Source organism: Palaemon carinicauda, unplaced genomic scaffold (assembly GCF_036898095.1).
Source record: "Palaemon carinicauda isolate YSFRI2023 unplaced genomic scaffold, ASM3689809v2 scaffold276, whole genome shotgun sequence".
Classification (NCBI taxonomy): domain Eukaryota; kingdom Metazoa; phylum Arthropoda; class Malacostraca; order Decapoda; family Palaemonidae; genus Palaemon; species Palaemon carinicauda.
This window is the reverse complement of record NW_027170416.1, coordinates 26,098-46,067: the sequence shown is the minus strand read 5'-3', so window position 1 is coordinate 46,067 and position 19,970 is coordinate 26,098. Positions and strand designations below refer to the sequence as shown.

The 19,970-nt window shown below is 45.9% G+C and overlaps 1 protein-coding gene across 2 annotated transcripts in view; it reads left to right on the top strand.

Annotated features, from left to right (window-relative positions):
* Positions 1–19,970, top strand: part of LOC137636345 (CREB-regulated transcription coactivator 1-like) — a 132,064-nt gene that overhangs the window by 90,354 nt on the left and 21,740 nt on the right. For both annotated transcript variants that reach the window (XM_068368752.1, XM_068368751.1), the window contains exon 4: positions 10,132–10,381. In XM_068368752.1, coding sequence (XP_068224853.1) covers positions 10,132–10,381 — 250 coding nt within the window. The remainder of the gene's footprint in view (positions 1–10,131; positions 10,382–19,970) is intronic.

Genomic DNA, 19,970 nt, shown 5'->3' with positions numbered 1-19,970 from the left:
CGTCGAGGATCGTTAGCCGACGATCTTCTGATACTCGCTAACGCATAAGCGCTGAAGATCGCCCACGCGCGGGATGGTTTCCCGCGCGCTATCTTCGAGGCCCTTCCGCTCGCGGTTTTTCCGCGCGCGATCGTCGAAGATCGTTAGCCCGGCGACAGCCGTTAGCCGGCGATCTTCGGATCCAGTGCTAGGCGCGCAACCGCTAACGATCTTCTTAGTGCGCGTAAGCGCCGAAGATCGGTCTGTGCACGGGATGGTTTCCCGCGCGCGACAACGAGGCCGTCCGCGCGTGGTTCTCCGTACGCGATCGTCGACGGCCGTTAGCCGGCGATCTTCGGATCCGGTGCTAAGCGCGCAAGCGCCGACCATCTTCATAGTACGCATAAGCTCTGATGATCGTTTCTGTGCGAAGGATGGTTTCCCGCCCATGACAACGAGGCCGTCCTCTCGCGGTTCTCCGCACCCGATCGTCGACAGCCGTTAGCCGCCGATCTTCGGATTCGGCGCTAGGCGCGCTAGCGCCGACGATCTTCACAGTACGCGTAAGCACCGAAGATCGTTCCGAGCGCGGGATGGTTTTCCGCGCGCGACCATTGAGGCTCACGCGATCATCGCACGGATCGTCCGCGCGCTGTTTACCGCTCGCGATCGTCATAGATCGTCCGCGCGCGGGCACCGAGGTTTTCCTGCTCGCGATCGCCGACTATCTTCTCTCGCGCGCGAGCGCCGACAATCTTCGCACACGCGTGGGCGTTGAAGATTGTCCGTGCTCGCGCGAATCGCCGACGATCGTCTTACATAGTTGGAGATCATACGCACGCGGGGGCCAATGGTTTCCCGCTCACTGTCTCCTACGATCTTCTCTTGTGCTAGCGCCGATGATCTTCGTACTCGCGTAAGCGCCGAAGATCGTCAGCGTTATCTCTTCCGCGTGTGGGATGGTTTCCGACACGCAATCGCTGACGGCGTAAGCACCGGCGATCTTTTTTCGCCGAGATCGTTCGCGCGTGGGATGGTTTTTTCTTGCTATCGCCCACGATCTTCCACGCCCAAGCGCCAGCGATCTTCATACGCGCGGAAGTGTGGGGATCGTTCACGCTGGCGCCGATACGCCCACGCTCACGCGGGTACTCGTGCATGCGGGCGCGGTTATACTGTGATTGTTTTATTCACGCGCTACCCAGATCTGTGCTTTTTGCGCGATCGGCAGCATTATCGGCGCACCGTTCTCCGTTCAGGGCTTATGGCGGTCAGGCCACCTCCGCGTTTCCCTCCCCCGCAGCGCAGAGCAGCGCCCTCTCCGGAGGGGGGAAGGTTTCCAGACAGGTCAAAGGTCTCTTCTCCCTTCATTGCAGATTCTCTTCGGGCGAACCCTCGTGTCAACTCCCCCAGAGGATCAAACGATCCTCTTCCCTCCAGAGGGACTCCCTGTCAGCGCGATGGTTGGTCGGCATCCGCCGTCGTCAGAGCGCTCATGCAGGCGATGAGCCTGTGTCTTCTGACTGGGGTCACTAATCAGTAGCAGCTTCCTCTCCCCCTGAAGGGGGTGAGAGGAATCCCTGGCATGGATCTCCCCCAAGGACTATTCTGTCCCTTCGCGAGTCCTTACGCAAGCGATGAGCCCTCCTCAGACTTCATCTCCCCTCCCCTGCGGATGAGCATTACCCATCCCCAGGAGGGTTGGAAGACCCTGTCATCTCCCCCTTCACTCCATAGGGAGAATCCCCGCCTCTTCCTGAGAGTCCTATCATGCGGAGGGGGCGAAAGCCTTACATCCTTCATCGCTGGGGTTCTGTTTCCTTTTTAGGGGGGATCCTAAGGCCCAGTCTTCCGCAAGGATCCGACAGGATCCAGTTGGACCCTTGGGGCATTTCTACGAGTCTCCCCAGGAAGAGCCTCCGGGGATGGGAGACCTCGCTGCCAGTCCATCAGGAGGAGGAGCTCCAGGGGTCGGAATTTGCGTTCTGGCAGGTTCTGGCATTCAGGAGAAACCTCAAGGGGATCCCAGATTCAGAGAGTCCTCTTCGGTAAGGGAAGGATACGGTCCGGGACCGAGTCTACTCAAGGGCTCCGTTATGCCAGTGCAGCTTGCCCTGGTCTCAGGGAATGGAGAGCGCCAGAGACTAGGCCGAGGACCAGCTCTCCGAGCTTGTCTCCTTCAACAGTCCCGGTTGGTATCGAGCCCCTCCCTCCTCCCTGGGTAGGGATCGGTGAGGGGACTGGCCTTCCGGGCGGAAGTCCAGTCCATGTCGGAGATACGCTTCCTCCAAGAGGTGGCCAACGGGTTCTGAGGCCTCCTTAATCGTCTCCTTCCCTTCTCGACTCTGTACAGGGTTGTTAAACAGTCTCCGTTCAACATAGCGACAGCAGACGTGGTCAGCTTTGCGTTGAGACCACAAGACTTCATGTGTACACTGGTCCGGTAGGACTCGTACTTCTGGTCCCGGTTCACCCATCTTCAAGGAAGTACTTTGGAGTTTGCCTAGAAGGCGGATATACCATTTCAAGGGCTGTGCTTCGGCCTCTCCACAGCACCTCAACAGTTCACCGATACTTCCACTCTGATCTCTTCACAGGCTCTCAGGATCGGCATCCATCCACTCCGTTTCCTGGGTGACTGGCCGATCCTAGCAGACTCGAAGGCATCCCTTCTTCGTCATCGGGACAAGCTTCTCGGACTTTGCCAAGTTCTAAAGATCATGGTGGTCCTCGAGGAGTCCTCCCCGCAGCCCTCTCAGAGTCTGGTATACCTAGCCTGGTCTTAGGCTCCAATCTCCCGAAGCCTTCCCTTCAGGCAACAGGGTATCAAGGCGGAGGAAGGTCGCGAGACCTTTCCCCACACGAGGAGACCCTCCAACACAAGGTTGTTACGTCTCTCCTCCCTGGCCCGTCTGGTTTCCACAGTCGCCTCAGGATGAGTTCTCTCCAGTGGCGACTCGGGGCGTGGGGGAGTCGGGGGGCACGTCTCCCCAGACGCCGGGACCCCTAGGGGACAAGCGGTACAAACAGATCCATAGGGGTGGGAAGCAGACAAGGATCTACAATAGGGAGTGGTCCTTCTCGTCTTTCCCCCAAACTTGATGCTGTTTTCGGACGCGTTAAAGAAAGGGGGGTGGGGGGCAACGTTCTGATCCACGGGTCCTCAGGCCGGTGGTCGGAACCAGTAAGAACCTTCTCTAGACCTACTAGAGATGGAAACCGTGTTTCGGGCACTTCAGTAGCTCCAACTAGCCTGGCGGACTACTCTGTGGTTATGGGGATCAACAACACCACAGTGATGGTTTTCTGGCCCAGACAAGGAGGTACATTTCAGTACAACCATCCCATCTTGCGGTAGAGATACCGGGATGGTCCGAGTCCCCCTCGGTCTCCTTAGCAGCTCGCTTGATTCCAGGCAAAGGAATGGGCTCGCCAACAGTCTGAGCAGTGTGACATGGACACCACATTCCGAGTGGTCTTTGGATCCTCAAGTAGCCTACAAAGTCCTGACTCGGTGGGGCTCCCTCTGTAGACCGGTTCGCTACAGCACTGAGCTGCAAGCTCCTGCTGTACTGCTCCCCGGTCACGGATCCCAAGCAACGGTGGGACACCATTGATGTGTTTGCCTCCGTAGCTTGCTCCAACTTCCCGCCGGGAGTCTATCCAGCATCTCCTCAAAGAGAGAGGATTTTCGCAACAAGTGGCGAAAAGGAGGCCTGGACACCTGCGCAAGTCTTACGCAGTAGTCTCCCAGGCGAAAGAGCGAGTTTCTGTGGCCGGTGTCGGGGAGAGGGCATGCCTCCACACGATGCCGCTTCCAGCAATAGCGGAGCCCTTAGTGGGATTGCGGGATAAATGTGCCTTTCAGTTTCGACTGTGAAAGGCTATCCCTCAGCCTTAGGTCTTGCCTCCAGGCTCTAGGGACAAACTTTTCTCCCTCGCTGGAACTCTTCCTTCTCATACGAAGCTTTGTCCTCTCCTGCCCTCAGTCGAAGGTGAGACCTCCTGCTTGGGACGTGTCTCGAGTCCTCAAATCTCTAAAGAGCCCCTGACGAACCACTATGTAAGTCCCCAGATCACCACCTTTCTGGGTAGACAGTGTTCCTGCTAGCCTATCTTCAGCCAAGCGAGTCACATGGTCTCTCATACGACTTCGCCCATTCTGGGGGTTAGGAGGAGGCAACATTCAGGTTAGTCCCTGAGGTTTGTTGCTGAGACTCAGAATCCGGGAGTGCTGGACCCGCTGTTCGACTCCTTCTAGGGTTCAAGTCTCCGTCCTGTAGCAGATGATCCAGACCATCTCCTACATTGCCGGTAGGGAGTCTTAGGTGGGGTCTTCAGAGAACAGCTGCAGTTCATCTCCAGGCTCAAGCCTCGTTCGTGGATCCTGGGTAATGAAGAGAAGGGTCTCCAGGAGTACCATCTCGGCCCGGATTCGCAGGGTGTTACACCCGGCCTTGAATCCTGACCCTTCTCCATTGTATCGCCCTAGAGCCCATGATGTCAGGGGCGTAGCTACGTCCCTGCCCTTCATGGAGCATCATTCAGTGACGCAGGTCCTACAAGCGGGGATGTTGAAGCATCAGACCTTCTTCTCAGCCCCTTACCTGTAAGACATGACCCACAGAAGGCTCGATACGTTTCTATCGGCCCTGTGGTGGCTTCACAATAGCTGGTCTAAACCTCAGGCTCCCTCGCTGGAACTCTTCCTTCTCATACGAACCTTTGTCCTCTCCTGCCCTCAGTCGAAGGTGAGACCTCCTGCTTGGGACGTGTCTCGAGTCCTCAAGTCTCTAAAGAGCCCCTGACGAACCACTATGTAAGTCCCCAGATCACCACCTTTCTGGGTAGACAGTGTTCCTGCTAGCCTATCTTCAGCCAAGCGAGTCACATGGTCTCTCATACGACTTCGCCCATTCCGGGGGTTAGGGGGAGGCAACATTCAGGTTAGTCCCTGAGGTTTGTTGCTGAGACTCAGAATCCGGGAGTGCTGGACCCGCTGTTCGACTCCTTCCAGGGTTCAAGTCTCCGTCCTGTAGCAGATGATCCAGACCATCTCCTACATTGCCGGTAGGGAGTCTTAGGTGGGGTCTTCAGAGAACGGCTGCAGTTCATCTCCAGGCTCAAGCCTCGTTCATGGATCCTGGGTAATGAAGAGAAGGGTCTCCAGGAGTACCATCTCGGCCCGGATTCGCAGGGTGTTACACCCGGCCTTGAATCCTGACCCTTCTCCGTTGTATCGCCCTAGAGCCCATGATGTCAGGGGCGTATCTACGTCCCTGCCCTTCATGGAGCATCATTCAGTGACGCAGGTCCTACAAGCGGGGATGTTGAAGCATCAGACCTTCTTCTCAGCCCCTTACCTGTAAGACATGACCCACAGAAGGCTCGATACGTTTCTATCGGCCCTGTGGTGGCTTCACAATAGCTGGTCTAAACCTCAGGCTCCTTGATGGACAAGTAGCAGAAGGTTGAGGGCATTGTTACCTGGTGTTAGTCTGCATGAATGAAAAGATCTGTCTGGCCCTTATTCTTTTCTTCATCCTCTCCTCCCACGGAGAAAGCAGCATCCTGGGTTCTCTGCACAGCTGACCTCAAACCACTGCAGGTAGACCATGCTTCCTTGTGTTCCTAGTATTAGGTGTAATACTGTCATGTCCCCATACCCTGACGAGGTGGTATTGGGAGAGTCCTAGCCTGGATTTCCTTCTGAGGGACTCCAGGGCAACTGCCTGGGACAAGTCACTTTTCACCTTCGCACACACCTTACATAGGCCGCGGCAGCGAGGAGCAGGGATTCCCTATTGTCCGAGTACTTGATCGCTCGAATATGGAATCCCCGGGCAAGCCAAAGCCTGTATGGCCGGGACTTACCACCCTTCCTAAGGGTTAAGTCACCCCATGTAAATAGCGTGGTTTGTATTTCAGTTACGGAACAAGTGACAAATTCGTAGATAATTTGTATTTTTCCTAACTATACAAACCTTAGCTATTTACAGTTATGTGCCCGCCAGCCCTGTCCCCCATGATAAGTCCTACCTCTAAGTAAAGTGGAGTATTCTCCGGTGTGTGTGAGGGGGGAGGGGTAGCTAGCTACCCCTCCCTACCCCCCGCTAACTAGCGGCGGGGTAGGAAACCCTCGTTAAAACTTTTATGGCTCGTCGTTCAGCTACGCTGAAGTAATTACCCCATGTAAATAGCTAAGGTTTGTATAGTTAGGAAAAATACAAATTATCTACGAATTTGTCAGCCTTTTAACGTAGGTTTTCTTCTATATACAGTACTGTATATAGAAACATTCTTGATATTTTTATATATATGTTGTAGCTTTCCTGATAGCGTATGTTGCTGTTTGTGTGATAATGCAGTACGGCAGGTTCTCAAGGTCGGAGAACCTTCCCTCCCGAACTTTCTCCCTTGGACATCCGTTATCTTATTGGCAGATAGCCTTGCATGGGACTCGGCCGCTGCCACAGGGGAATAGTGATCGTTTGGATACTTTTCCGTTGTGCTTTTGTCGGCGTCTTCCTCTCTATGATGTAGTGGTTTGCGGATTGGGGCTAGAGGTAGCACCCAAATGGCCAAGTGTCCGAATGCCGACCACACTCCAACGTTCACTACACAAAAAGGTAAACCAGTGGAATACCCAAAAATCTTGGTAACAGGTCAAGAGAACGGAGCACAGGGCACCACCCCTTGGATTTTATAGTGGGCAAGGGGACCCAGCTAATAATGTAATTGCTTAATATTATTCAGAGATAAGCTGTTTTCAGGTTATTTAAGTACTAAACAAAAAAAGGGAAAAACAATGATACTAAGAAAAAAAATAATAGTGGCTGAGAAGGGGACATTGCTGGGCAAGAAAAACTTAGTTTATAAGAAGAAGAGAAAATAAGTTTATTTCATTCCTGAGAGAACAAAATACAATAAAAGAGACTTAATAAACAGATTTAATAAAAAAAAAGACAAATAATTAATTCGACAATAACAATTTTAGTCAAATTTTGATAAGCAATAATGTAAAGCTCAAAGGGATTTTAAAACAAGGTTGCGCATTGAACCTGACTTTACATTCTCACCTTTACATCAGAAAGACAACAAAAGAGGCTTACAGTCCTCAGAGATTCACAGTATATCAGGGTTATTCTACACCCATGAAAATGAATAAGAGTTGAGACCACTTATAATAATGTTTCTTGAGGCCCCTTCTCTTGATTGCAAAGAAACACACACACAAAAAATAAGATATAACACTAAGAGCCCTTTTTTCAGGATAAGCCCTATCTGGTTTGTGATGAAAATTTTCTAATTGTTAACATCAAGACAGAGCCTTTCCTTTTAATGTAGATATTATCCAGAGAAAGTTCCAGGCTTATGACAATAAAAACTCTAAGCTTAAAAGAGAACCCCACAACACTGTGGTTCATTATCTGCATGAACAGTCAGCCGGGTTTGGACATTGTCAACACTTGAAAGTTTGGCTACCGCTGAAAACTTTTCCATGCCACTTTATGTTCACTTGTTTCTTGGGACAAGTATGTGAAACACCATCCATGGAAACTCTGTGTCAATATATACAAAAAAAAAATTACACTCTGATGGGACAACATCGGTTAATGATAAGAATAATCGGTTTCATCTGCTCTTAATCTTAATTACATCACAATGAATCACTCATCAGTGTACTGGAAGAAGTTATGATAACAAAACAGGTTTTGAGTAACTTTTCCTTTGACAACTTCCTCTTGCCTATAATTCCTCCTTGGTGCATGGCACTGTCACTTTGTAATAAAAAGAATTCTTTTAGAGAAGGACTGGAGATCCAATAAACAATAAATACAATTTATGAAATATGATAATAAAATAAAAAAATCTAGGGGGGAGCACTTTTCCGTTCGAGGGTTAGGTAGCTGAACTGGTGGAAAAATCTAAAAAGCCTTGCAAGGCCTCTCTTTGAAAAATCTAAAAAGCCTTGCAAGGCCTCTCTATTTAGAAAACTTGTTGCAAGATTGTCAACTCATCCAGTAAATGCCTCAACCATCACCACTCCAACTTAATCCTCAATGTTGTCTGCCTCCAGAACCATGTTTACTATTACTAAAGGCAACGAGAACCCTCATCTTCGTTTGGTTGAGAGGTCATCCCTCGGCCCATAAGAGCTGAGAATATTGAGGCGCCCGTCTGAGGGGGCAGGGCCCCCTACTTACCTCATGGGGAGAAATGTCTGCTATGTCCTTGAACAAGGTGGCATCACTTCGGGGCAGGTTCCTGGATGGTAGAAGTCCTCCTTTTAGGGTATTGTGTCTCAATCACGAGATATCTCCCTCCTCTGATACAGAATCTAACGATCCCATCATTGTATTCTATGTGATCCCAGAAAGACTAGACAGTTCCCTAGGTTTCTTCAGCCAGCCTCTTCATGGTGGAGAAATTGATAGGAGGGTGGAGGCTTGTCATAGACCTTTTTAGCTCGAACCAGTTTATCCCTTAAATTTGGAAATTCCCAGTACAGTAATTGGGGCAATTGGGTAGAACAACTTCCTGTTGACCATAGACCTTCAGGATGCATACTTACAAATCTCAGTCCACTTCTTCTTGGTGTCGGCAGTAAAAGGCTATCACTCAGCTTTTAGCCACGTATTCTGACTGAAAGGAGTACAGTAGATATCTTTTCCTCGTTAGATTTATTGGCTTTGATTTGGCGCTTTGAACATGCTCAACCTTGTCAGGAAATTAGACCTCCCTCTTGAAATGTAACCATAGTGTCAAGGTCATTCAGGAAAGTGCCATACAAACTCTTTAGGCTGGCCTCGGACAGAGACCTCGCTCTTAAGACGGCTTTCTTTGTACCCTTAGCTAGGAGAACTACAAGGTCTGTCATACTGGGTATCACATTCCAAGCAGTGAAGGTAGGTCTTATTCTCATTCTCGTTTGTGCCCAAATTTGTAGCAGAGTCAAAACCCATAGATCATTGACTCAAGGTTTGATTTTTTTTTCAGTTTCATCGCTGGAGGGCGCAACAGATAATTCTGCCGACCTGCTGAAGCGTACGCAATGTTGTTGCCCTTAGTTGCAGAACCTCTTTGTGAGTTTGCTTAGGATGAAGATTTTTAAGAATACCATTTCCTTCAGGCTATGTGAAATGATCAGCAGACCTTGCAAGGAGTCATGCGACACATCATTGACCTCAGCCCATCTGAGAGCTCACTTTGGCCTTCAAGAAAAACCACTCGGTTGCCCAGGTGTGGAAGAGACAGACCACCTTCGTGGCACAGTCTTTGGGATTGTGACCACAGGTCCTTGGACACCTTTTCCATGAGACCCGTGGTAGCTGCCCAGCAAGTGGTGTAGCCAGCCTCACTTCTGAGTAGGTTAAGGAACTTTGTGTCTAGTATAGTGGTTGCAGGATATCTCTAAGGTATGAGAGAGAATGTTTGGCCTTCTTTCCTCCTATCTTTTCCCCTCCCTTGAGGTTAGCAGCTGTGTGCAGATGAGCACACTGTTAACGGGTAGTTGATTCACTGATGTAGTAGAAGTATATAATCTCTACACTCCTAACGAGGAAGTGTGTAAGAGTTGAGGCAAACTCATTGCTTTAAAATAGACCTTAACGGAGACAATGTTCCCGTAGGAAAAGATAGATTCTCTTATGAAAAATCTCTGGTCCGTGATGCGAGAATCCTTTGATCTGCTCTCCCTCCAGGACTGAGCATCATGGTCCTGAGTTATTACCCAGCTAGTTTGGCGAGCGGGTCTTCCTCCCTCGGAAGGAGGACTCTCCTACTAAAGAACTTTAGGTTTTATTTCCCCCTCATCCACCTCACAAGTCCAAGGTAAAATCAAATTAAAGGCTCGGTAAGCTGGCAAGGGAGCGGGACTTCCCTCACTCCCACAGCTAACTACAGGTTCTGTACCTACCAGCACCTCTTTAATTTCTTCATTGGCTGTTCCCAGCTTTTGCCAAAAAAATCATATCCATACTAAAGGACTCAGGTTTGTATAGCTAGAACAAATACATTGTTTACTTATAAGATATCTGATGCTATGTAGTTTAATATATTTTTAGAGTGATATTTTAAGATATTTTTTAAAAGAATATTGACATTCATAAAGATATATTTGGCTTTAATTGAAATCATCTAATGTTTTAGGGAGCTGTACAAGAAGTTCAAGATTTGCATGAAGCAGTTTATCATGGCAGCAACTGCACCCCCCATCAGAGGACTTCCCCATCCTCCCAGGCCCGACATCATCCTCACACTTCAAATTTAAGTACTTCACCACGTCTTCATTATCCTTCTACATTGCTGTCTCCACCTGAGGTTCTCCCTCGCTCCAGTTCAGATTCATCACTTCACCAAAATTTGGTTCAAGGCAAGATGGTCGTCAACAATCGGAAAGGTGCGCTTGCTTCTCTTTGCTTTAGCATTTCTGCAAACTTTGAGTAGTGATATCAGATTATCATATACTGTATGTTGCAACTGATGATCTCTTATCAGTAGTCTGTGTGCATGCATTATATCACATGATATCCATAATATTTCTTTTTTTTCTAGATTTGCTTATATCTAGCAGTACACTCAAAGTTAGCTGGTTTTCAAATGTACTGTATCAGTTTTTTTGTGTGATTGTACATTGTGTCCAAAAAATTGCTTATTTTGTGACATTCACAACATTAAGGTATAGATTGTCAGTGAATTTTGCTTCTGTTCAGTTAAGGGCACTTTTGATAATAGCTGCAAACTGCTTCAAATCCTTTATCATTACCCGAGTTATGCTGTAACTACCTATACAAGCAATTTATTTTTATTCATACTGCCTCCTATCTTTATTTTTCTTACTACTTAAGACTGGGTTTACATACATTCCTGAGTTTATGGGGCAAGAGTGAAGCATCCTTCTATTAAGCCACACAAGTTGACACAGTACTCTATCCTTAACATTTACAGGAAAATAGTCGCTTTGAGTTGTACTTCTTTGCAAGTAGGGCCTTTACAAGAGAAGTCTGGTAGCCTTTGGAAATGCCTAAGCAAAGGTGTTGTGAGTGGAGGACTGTTCCTCAAAATAAAACAAGGAAAGCCTGGGGAGTTGGCTGAAGTGAAATTGATGGATTACTTGTTCATACACAAATACAAGTCTTCATCCTTTAACAGGCCTATGACTTTAGTGGAAATGATATGGTGGCTGTTAAAATGTAATAAGGTAGTTATAACTACTAGCAGTTAATCGGGGTGCTCAATTGTTCTGTCACTTCTACAAACCCTCACTATTGATTGGGGATATTAAAAGACGAGCCATAAGATTTTAGCAAGGTATAACTACCCCAATCGCTAGTTAGCGGGAGGGCTGGGGGTTACCCGGTTACCCCGCTCACTCACACACCTGGACTGAGCACCCACTTTGCTTTTCCCGCCGGAGGGTTGAGTGGTTCTCCCGAGTAGTTTGTTTCATCAGCAGATTAATTAATTGTAATTCTTTTTTTTACAGTTCTTATGCTGCCGCTGTCCTTCCCATGACGATAACGGCTGGGGAAGGGAGTGTACAGACCTTATTATGTTTTTGTTCTCTCCGGGGACATCTTTCCCGAATGCGGATTAGGTGATCCTCCCAAGGGAGTTTTTTCTTGAATAATTTTTTATTTTTCCTCAGCTAGCGATGCCGTACTTCTTTGTTTGGCTAAGTTAACTGATGTAAAAGAGCAGAGCCGTTCGTTCATGTGGAATCTGCTCTACCTGCTTCGTCACAGCCCTGCTTTTGTGGCAGTTCTTTATCAGCACGGTGACAATCACCTTTCCCATACGAGGACTTGATCTCTGCTGAGTGTACAGTCTTGGCAACACACTTCTGCTACTCCTTTGTTCCTCATGCTCAATTGTAGGAATGAGGGTAGTTGCATGCTGGGTTCCTTTGGGTGTTCCAGTCGGGGGATCCCTTCAGGGTGAACCAAGAAACTAGCCTCGCTACTTTTCCCAGGCAGCGCTCGATGCCAACCTTCAATTTAAACAAGGCTAGTTGACGGGAAGCAGAGAGCGATGCCCATAGGTCCACCTCCAGGAATTGGTGACTTTCCTTTCCCAGTAAGAGTTAATCTCCCTGGTTGTTGGGCTGCTCTCCCTTCCAAGGAAGAACTTCCCTTCGTCAGTTGTTTAGCAACCTTTCCACTTCCGGGGAGAATTGCTGAGAGTTCGACGTAGATCAGCTGCTGCTATCTCGTCGCCATAGACTTCGCTTTCTCCCATCCTGCGCCAATCTTCTGTTGGAGGTGGAGCAAAGTCTGAGGCAAGTTTCTCTTGCGGGTGGTCGTCTCTCGTCTGCGAGTGAGGCCCCCCCCCATAGCCTCGGATCCAACGTTTTTCTTCTCTGAATCAGTCAGAACAGGTTCTCTCTCCGGAGGAACAGCGTAGACATTCCCCTTTGGGGTTTGTCGGGTGGAGGAGCTTTTAACTCCTCGTCACCCAGGTCGGTCTGCTCCCTCTTGCGGTAAGAAGACGCCTGTTCGATCCTTTGGACTGACTCCCTTAGCCTTCAGGCTCTCGTCATGCTGAGCGTTAGGGCTCTCGTGACCCTGAGTCTTCGGGCTTTCGTCGCGTTGAGCCTTCAGGCTTTCGTCACGCTAAGCCTTCGGGCATTCATTGCACTGAGCCTTTGGGCTCTCTTGAACCCCGGTCTTCTGGCCATTGTTACGCTAAGCCTCCTGGCTCTTGTGACCCTGAGCCTTCAGGCTCTCGATGCACTGAGCCTTCTGGCTTTCGTGACCCGAGCCCTCCGGCTCTCAAGACCCCGAGTCTTTGGGTTTTCGTCACACTGAACCTTCTAACTCTTGTAATCCCAAGCCTTCAGGCTCTCGCCATTCTGAGCCTTTGGGTTCTTGCTACCTTGATCCTCTTTGCTCTCGTAGCTTGACGGCTGCTCGCTATGCGGTAGCGTTGAGTGACTTGTCAGTGTCGCGTGACTTGTTAACAGCTTGTTACTCTACAGCTCCAACTGTTCGCTATGCGTTGGCTAGGCTGGTCTCGCCCACTCCTCGCCACTCCTCTTTGAATAGGCTATCGTCCCCTCACTATCAGGTGACGAGTTATCGTGTCTCACTACAGAAAGATCCTGACTCTAGGCTCACGTGGGCGTCTCTTTAAGCACCAGCAACTCTTGCCTAGAGGTCGAAAATCTCCTTCTTGGCACTCATCTGCCAGGCATTCACCAAGGAGGCTCTTGCCACCTCGCCGCTCTTCACCTCCTTGCTGTTTACCCTTGCATCGGTCCCCGAGACCAACTGTCCCGATACCCTCGCAGGTTTGCAAGTGCCTGTCTCCCATGGATCGTCACCCACCAATAGATCAGCTCGCCTCACATGAGCAGCAGGGTGACAATTCCCTTTGTGAATTTCATTGGGCTCAGGGTGAATGATCAAAGGAGGCAGCTGAGCAGAGCACTGCTTCAAGAGGCCAACACCTGGTAAAATCCCAGGTAGTTGGTCCGATGTCACCTTTACCTGCAGGTAAGATGAGTAACCCACCCTTCCTTTCAGGTTCCGAGACCTAGGGCTCCTGGTTGCCCTAGGGATCCTCCTCCCAGCTCCATAGGTGGTAAGGACCTCCCTTGGTTCAGTGTACTATTTAACTTAGTGTGTGAGGCAGTTACAGGGCCCTACCCCCTTGGCAATCCTTAGGTGGCACGCCTAGGATTTCCCTGTTGTTATGGCTTCTCTCCTTTCCAGCGCCTCTCATCCTTCAGACCCTAGGTGGAGTTCCAAAGGTTTGGCTTGTCTTCCCAAAGTCCTCGACAGGAGCTTCCCCGCCTCGGCAAGAGAGGCCTAATGAAGTCTCTCTCATCAACAAGAGACGGCCTACTTTGATGACTTTGACCCACCCCGTGCTCTTTTGGGTGAGGGCTGGGAGGTAAATGAGCAATTTGGTTATTATTATTATTATTATTATTATTATTATTATTATTATTATTATTATTATTAATATTATTATTAGCCAAACTACAACCCTAGTTGGAAAGGCAAGATGCTGTAACTCCAAGGGCTCCAAAAGGGAAAAGTAGCCCAGTAAGGAAAGGAAATAAGGAAACATAAATGATGAGAACAAATTAATAATAAATCACTCTAAAAACAGTAACAACGTCAAAACAGAAATGCCATATATAAACTATTAACAGCGTCAAAACAGACAGATATGTCATATATAAACTATAAAAAGACTCATGTCAGCCTGGTCATTAATAAAAACATTTGCTGCAACTTTGAACTTTTGAAGTTCTACTGATTGAGCTACCTGATTAGGAAGATCATTCCACAACTTGGTCACAGCTGGAATAAAACTTCTAGAATACTGTGTAGTATTGAGCCTCATGATGGAGAAGGCCAGGCTATTAGAATTAAGTGCCTGTCTATGAAGATGATTTTTTGCCTAGAGTTGCTATGGATTCATAACAACAGAGTCAGAATGTCTAAGAAGTCCTTTCAGGACAACCGGAAAGGTTCAAAGCTCCTTTATGGACAAGTAGCCGAGGGTCGAGGGCCGATGTTACCCAGGTTAGTCTGGGGTGAATGAGTTAGAATGAATGGCTTCTTTCTTTCTTTCACCTTCCCCTCCATTGGGGAATTGGCACCATGGTACTCGGCACAGCTGACCTCACCTCTCTGCAGGTTATATCTATTTTCTTTGTGTAATTTAGTCTATACCTGCCACATTGCTTGTGTCACAAACACACAGCTTGTGCAGGGCGCTAGTCGTGCAGAACACGACAGTTAGCGAGGTGCAGGGTTCCTACTGCTAACAATCTATATTCAAGGGAGAGAACCTCGGGTCAAATGCCAAGAGCCAGTTGGCACGGACTTTCTCCCTCTCAAGAGGTAAGTCATAAATAGCGAGGGTTTGTATAGAGTGATGGCACAAATGACAAATTTTAAGTAATTTGTATTTTTCCTAACTATACAAACCTGGAGCTAAAAAAAAGTCATGCTTGCAAGTATAGTGGGTGCTCAGCCCAGGTGTCTGAGTGAGTGGGGTAGCTGGCTACCCCCACCCCTTCCGTTTACTAGCGGTTAGGGTAGTTATATCTCGCTAAAATCTTAAGGCTCGTATTTCAGCTACGGCGAAAGTAATATCCCCTATAATAGCTCCAGCTCTATATCGTTAAGGAAAATACAAATGCACTCCTTAAAAGGTTCATACAGAGCGTGTTTATAAAAGCTGACAACTTTCCCATCATCCCAAATTGCGGGTCAAGTACTCTGGGAGGGTAGTCAGAGTTGATGCGACTGCTCAAAGTTCCTCATCAGCATAGACATTTCCCAAAAGGAGAAGTCCAGGCCTTTCAGTCTGAAGACTTACTTGGGAGACAGAGTGATTATCACGAAACCGCGAATAGTTGAGTTTTTATTGAATATGTTTATTTATTTGTATCATAAATAACCAATACCGAAATATCGAACCCGTGGATAACAAAAACCCAACTGTATTCTGTATACAGTACAACATAAAAGGTAAAAAGGAAAAGAAAATGAAGACAAGGGGGAACAAGGACATAGCGGTACATATCGATCTTAGAGAAGATGCTGCGAAAGTCAGCAAAGACCGTGATTGATTAATAATCAAAAGATTTTGCAGATCTCAATACTATATGTGAATCACCAAAACTGCCAACTTAGAATCAGCAAAAATTGAGTTTACTATTACAACTGATATACCAAAAGTACACCTTTAACCCCTTAATTAAGCTATTCATGAAATTTGTCACCATTAGCTATACTTGCTCACATAGGCTACTCCAAAATAAGCTACATTTCCATGTTTATTTGTATTACTGCTGATTACAGAATAACTTTGTCAAAAGTTTTCTTTATTCTCCATTATATTTCACTCTAAACAACCAAAATATTTTTCCATTCATTGTGAAGTGATTATAGAATATTCTTTAAGAAATTTGTTACATGTAATTATCTCTAACCAATGGAAAAACACTGTGATTTTAAGCATAAAAATAACTTATATTCATTGAAGTGACTTTGTTATTCCATAATACAGTAATTCCAAGATAATTAGCCATCAAAAGATATAAAACTACTCATTAGTAATACTGGACCTTACGTTGTACAGAAATGTAATGAAAATATCCATTTACGTACTTTGACACAAGAAGTATTCTATAATGTATAATTATAAGGTACAGTAAAGTATAGTAATGCGATTTTATTTGTAAAAAAAAACTTTACACATTCATTGAAGTGACTATATTGTTCCATATTTCCACTATAAATAGCCGTTGAAAGATATAGAACTACTCAACAGACAGTAATAATGAACTTTATTTCAAACAGAAATACTGTATAATGAAAAAATGTTTTTCCTTTGAGTGAGTGTGTGTGTGTGTGTGTGCGCGCGCGCGCGTGTGTGTGTAGTTCATTAGACATAAAGTTTGTCAATTTGTCTGTCATTCCACCTAGCGTGTAATTGTCACTATGAACTGGATCATTTCTCTTTTGGGTAATTCATGGCCTTAGAATTAGAGACTGCACACGTAAGAACATAAAAAATATTGCCTAGAATGGCAATAGATGGAAATAAGGACAATAGGCTAACTTTTACACGTGAAACAAAGAACAATACTGTACTAATATGAAATATATAAGACATGAAGATTTTACTTTGCAGAAATGGTAATTGAGAAAAAAGGTAAAATAAGAAAAAACAAATTTCGTCGTGTCGACATCTTGCATTACTGATAAATTGTTTCACTTACATTATGGGTAGTACATGTGGGGGAGGCAGAGAATTAAAGAGAGTTTCGTAGTACTATTTTTTGTGTTTTGAATATGAATACAACATTGAAATACACTAGAGTAGACCTTACATAATCATAAATGACGGCTAGAATTGCAAGTATTTGGATCGTGGTAGAGTGAGATGTGAGGATCCCTACATCTCTAAGCTGGGGGTGTCAAGGGAGTTTGAGTAATGGCTTAGGCAGGGAATGTTGCCATTGGCTAGAGAGAGTGGTGTGACTTGATATGGTAACCTAAAAACAGACTAAGGTAGCTCTTACTTAATCAGAAATAAAGGCAAGAATCTCAAAGACTTTGTTGGTTGGTTGAAGAAAGAGGAGGGGCTGATATAAGGGAGAGGAGGAGATTTTTAGTGGAATTTCTCCAGTGTGAACTGTGTGATACATGACCATGTCCTATAAACTTTAGTAGGATATACAAGTAATTTTAACCTTCATATGCTTTATATTATAGCTTGAAACTAACGATGATATCAGGAGGGCTGTTGTGGGCATATGTTTTCCCAGATTCACAGAAAGAGCTGATGAAAAAGTAGTTCACCCTTACTGCATGTAGCCTTTATTTGGTGCTTTGAAACCAAAGGAAAACTGCTCTACGAGTGTCTATTCAAACCTTAGTTCTCCAGGTTGAGATTTGAAGAATGGAATATCTGCACTTGGGTAAAGTTTAACAAAGAGTTGACAAGTGAGCTGTGGTCATCATTAGAGAAATAAAAGAAGTTATGAAATATGCTCTTCTTGGTGTCAAATGTTGGCAAGCCTCATGGCTCCTCTTCTTTCTCCACATTCTCCTTCAACACCTCCATTGGTCTCAGGTCCGAGTTTTTCATCCTCGTTGGCTCCTCCTTATTCCCTTGCACAGGAAATAGAATTGAATCCGTTACAACACTGGATAAGACACTAAATCTACCAAAAAGGCATCGTGATATTACAGGGGAAAATAAGTGGAACAGGAGAGATTGCCAAAAGACCTAAATTGCCTTTTTAACAGGACCAAAAGATTCCGTTCCTCTGGATTGCCACAAGATCGGAATTGCTCTATGAAAGGGACCAAAAGACTCCTTTCGCCTTGTGTGCTCCTCGTACTTTCCTTGCTCTCAGGCACATAGTCATTTAGCTGACTTTATACACTCTGCTGGTCAGAAGAGAATAGAGCAGCTGCCCTTCCTTTTCCCCAATTAGACAATTAGTCCTGGAAAACTGAGCGATAGGAGTTTCATAAAACACTCACTGTTTCTCTGCCGTTGTGAGAGGCAGTGGTGCCTCATCCTTCACTGAGGACAAAGGTAGAGGTGGGAAGATGTCATGCTACTTGATTTTCCCCACAGGTGTTCGTGAGCTCGATCATCTGTTGGAGTGACATCAGTTTGCGACCACAGATCTGAAAGTGATCACTCGCTCTTATTGTAGCTCCATCTCTCCAGTTCGCACTTCCATTAGAGAGATACTAGACATACTACTAGGTGTTAGCGTGCTCTTACACATGTGCACGATCACAAATTACAAAGTCATCTGCTCAGCTCTCAATCAATCGCTCATCATCTTTCTCCACTCACGATCTCTTACCCTCTCACCTACTTGCTACAGTGCTCTCATTTTTAAATTTTTCTCTTAGCAGGTTGGGGGCCAAGTTTGAATAGTCACATACTGGTGTTCTCCTATATATTTACACACAACCTCCCTCACCGGTTGGTTGACTTGCGAGCTTAGGCTCTTGTTGCACTCCAAGTTACTCCTGAATATACAGATATACATGGAACAGAAAATAAGGACATGCGCATGTGCACCTTTGGTATGCCTTCTACACAGTCCAAGAACTGTTGCTGAACACAGTGGAAGTGACGGCTCTTTCTGGCTTCTTCAGTAAACGTTCTTGTAGAGAGGATGTCTGGAAGTCGAAAGCCAGTCATAGACTTCTCAACCCTGAATTCAGGCGGGAGACTCCAGGTACAGTCAAGAAAGCGATCAAGCCATTAAGCTTTACGATGATGATCTACTTGAAGATGCGTACTTCCAGATCCCAATCCAGTCTTCTGCCAGGAAGTACCACCGTGTGTCATAAGCGAGCGAGGTGTGCCAATTCAAAGTTCTTTGCTTTGTTTTTACTCCAATTTCAACAAAGGCACACAGCAAAGTCCCTTATCTTACTCATTACCTGGACAATTACTGGATCCTGACAGACTCGGAAGACAACTTGGTTCTCCACTGAGACAGGCTTCTCTAGTTCTGTCATAAGCTGGTGATTGTGGTGATCTGAAAGAAGTCCCTTCAAGCACCAAAACTAATTTTGATTTACCCAGATATAGACATCAACAATGTTGTAGGAAGTCTCCCCATCTCAGGACAGACTGGTTTGTATAGCTGGAATAAATGCAAATTACTTTTAAAATTTTTGAGATGTTAAATACAGTAAAGGGAAAACTGGTAAGGAATGGTGCTTGGCACTTTGGGACAGCATTCCAACTTCTGTTAAGCTTATGAGTATCAACATTCACAACATTGCCAATAAATCTGTTGCACAGCTTTGCATTATAGGTAAAAAAAGGCCATTACAGGTTCCCAATTTATAAACATTTGGAGATATAAACAAATCCAACTGAAAACTGCAAAGATAAGATAAAGAAATACTGTAAAACAATATTATATCATTTAATACAGTAAGCAAAACCACATATGTAATAACCATATATCTTTTTCATATGAAACTCGACTATTTTTTTTTTACTTTTGTAGCTAGAAATCTTAGGTATGGGATTCAGGTTAGGCCTACCCAAGGCCAAAATTTAACAAAATTTGACATACTTATAGCTTCTTGGGACTTATTAAGTTTGTAAGTTGAGAACATTCTGTAATACTAACTATTTGACATTATAGGACTTTTTAACAGTGTGTGTATACAGACATTTTGCAGACTCAGTAATTGAATAGTGGTAGTGGAAGTTCCCTGTAGAAGTGTAACGGAAAGATTGCCAGATAGGATAGATAGTTGCTACTGTCATTTAGACAAGCATATGCTGAATGTTTTCTCAAAATTGCTATAACTGAAATAAACAAGTGAAATTCATTAATAGGTTTCACATTTGTCTGGAAAAGACACAAGGATTTTATGTTTTATCAAGATATTGGGAAAAAAAAAGATGGTGGAAGAAGAGTAATTGCCCAAGCCAGAGGCCAAACTTATATTTCCTTTCCTAATCTTTAC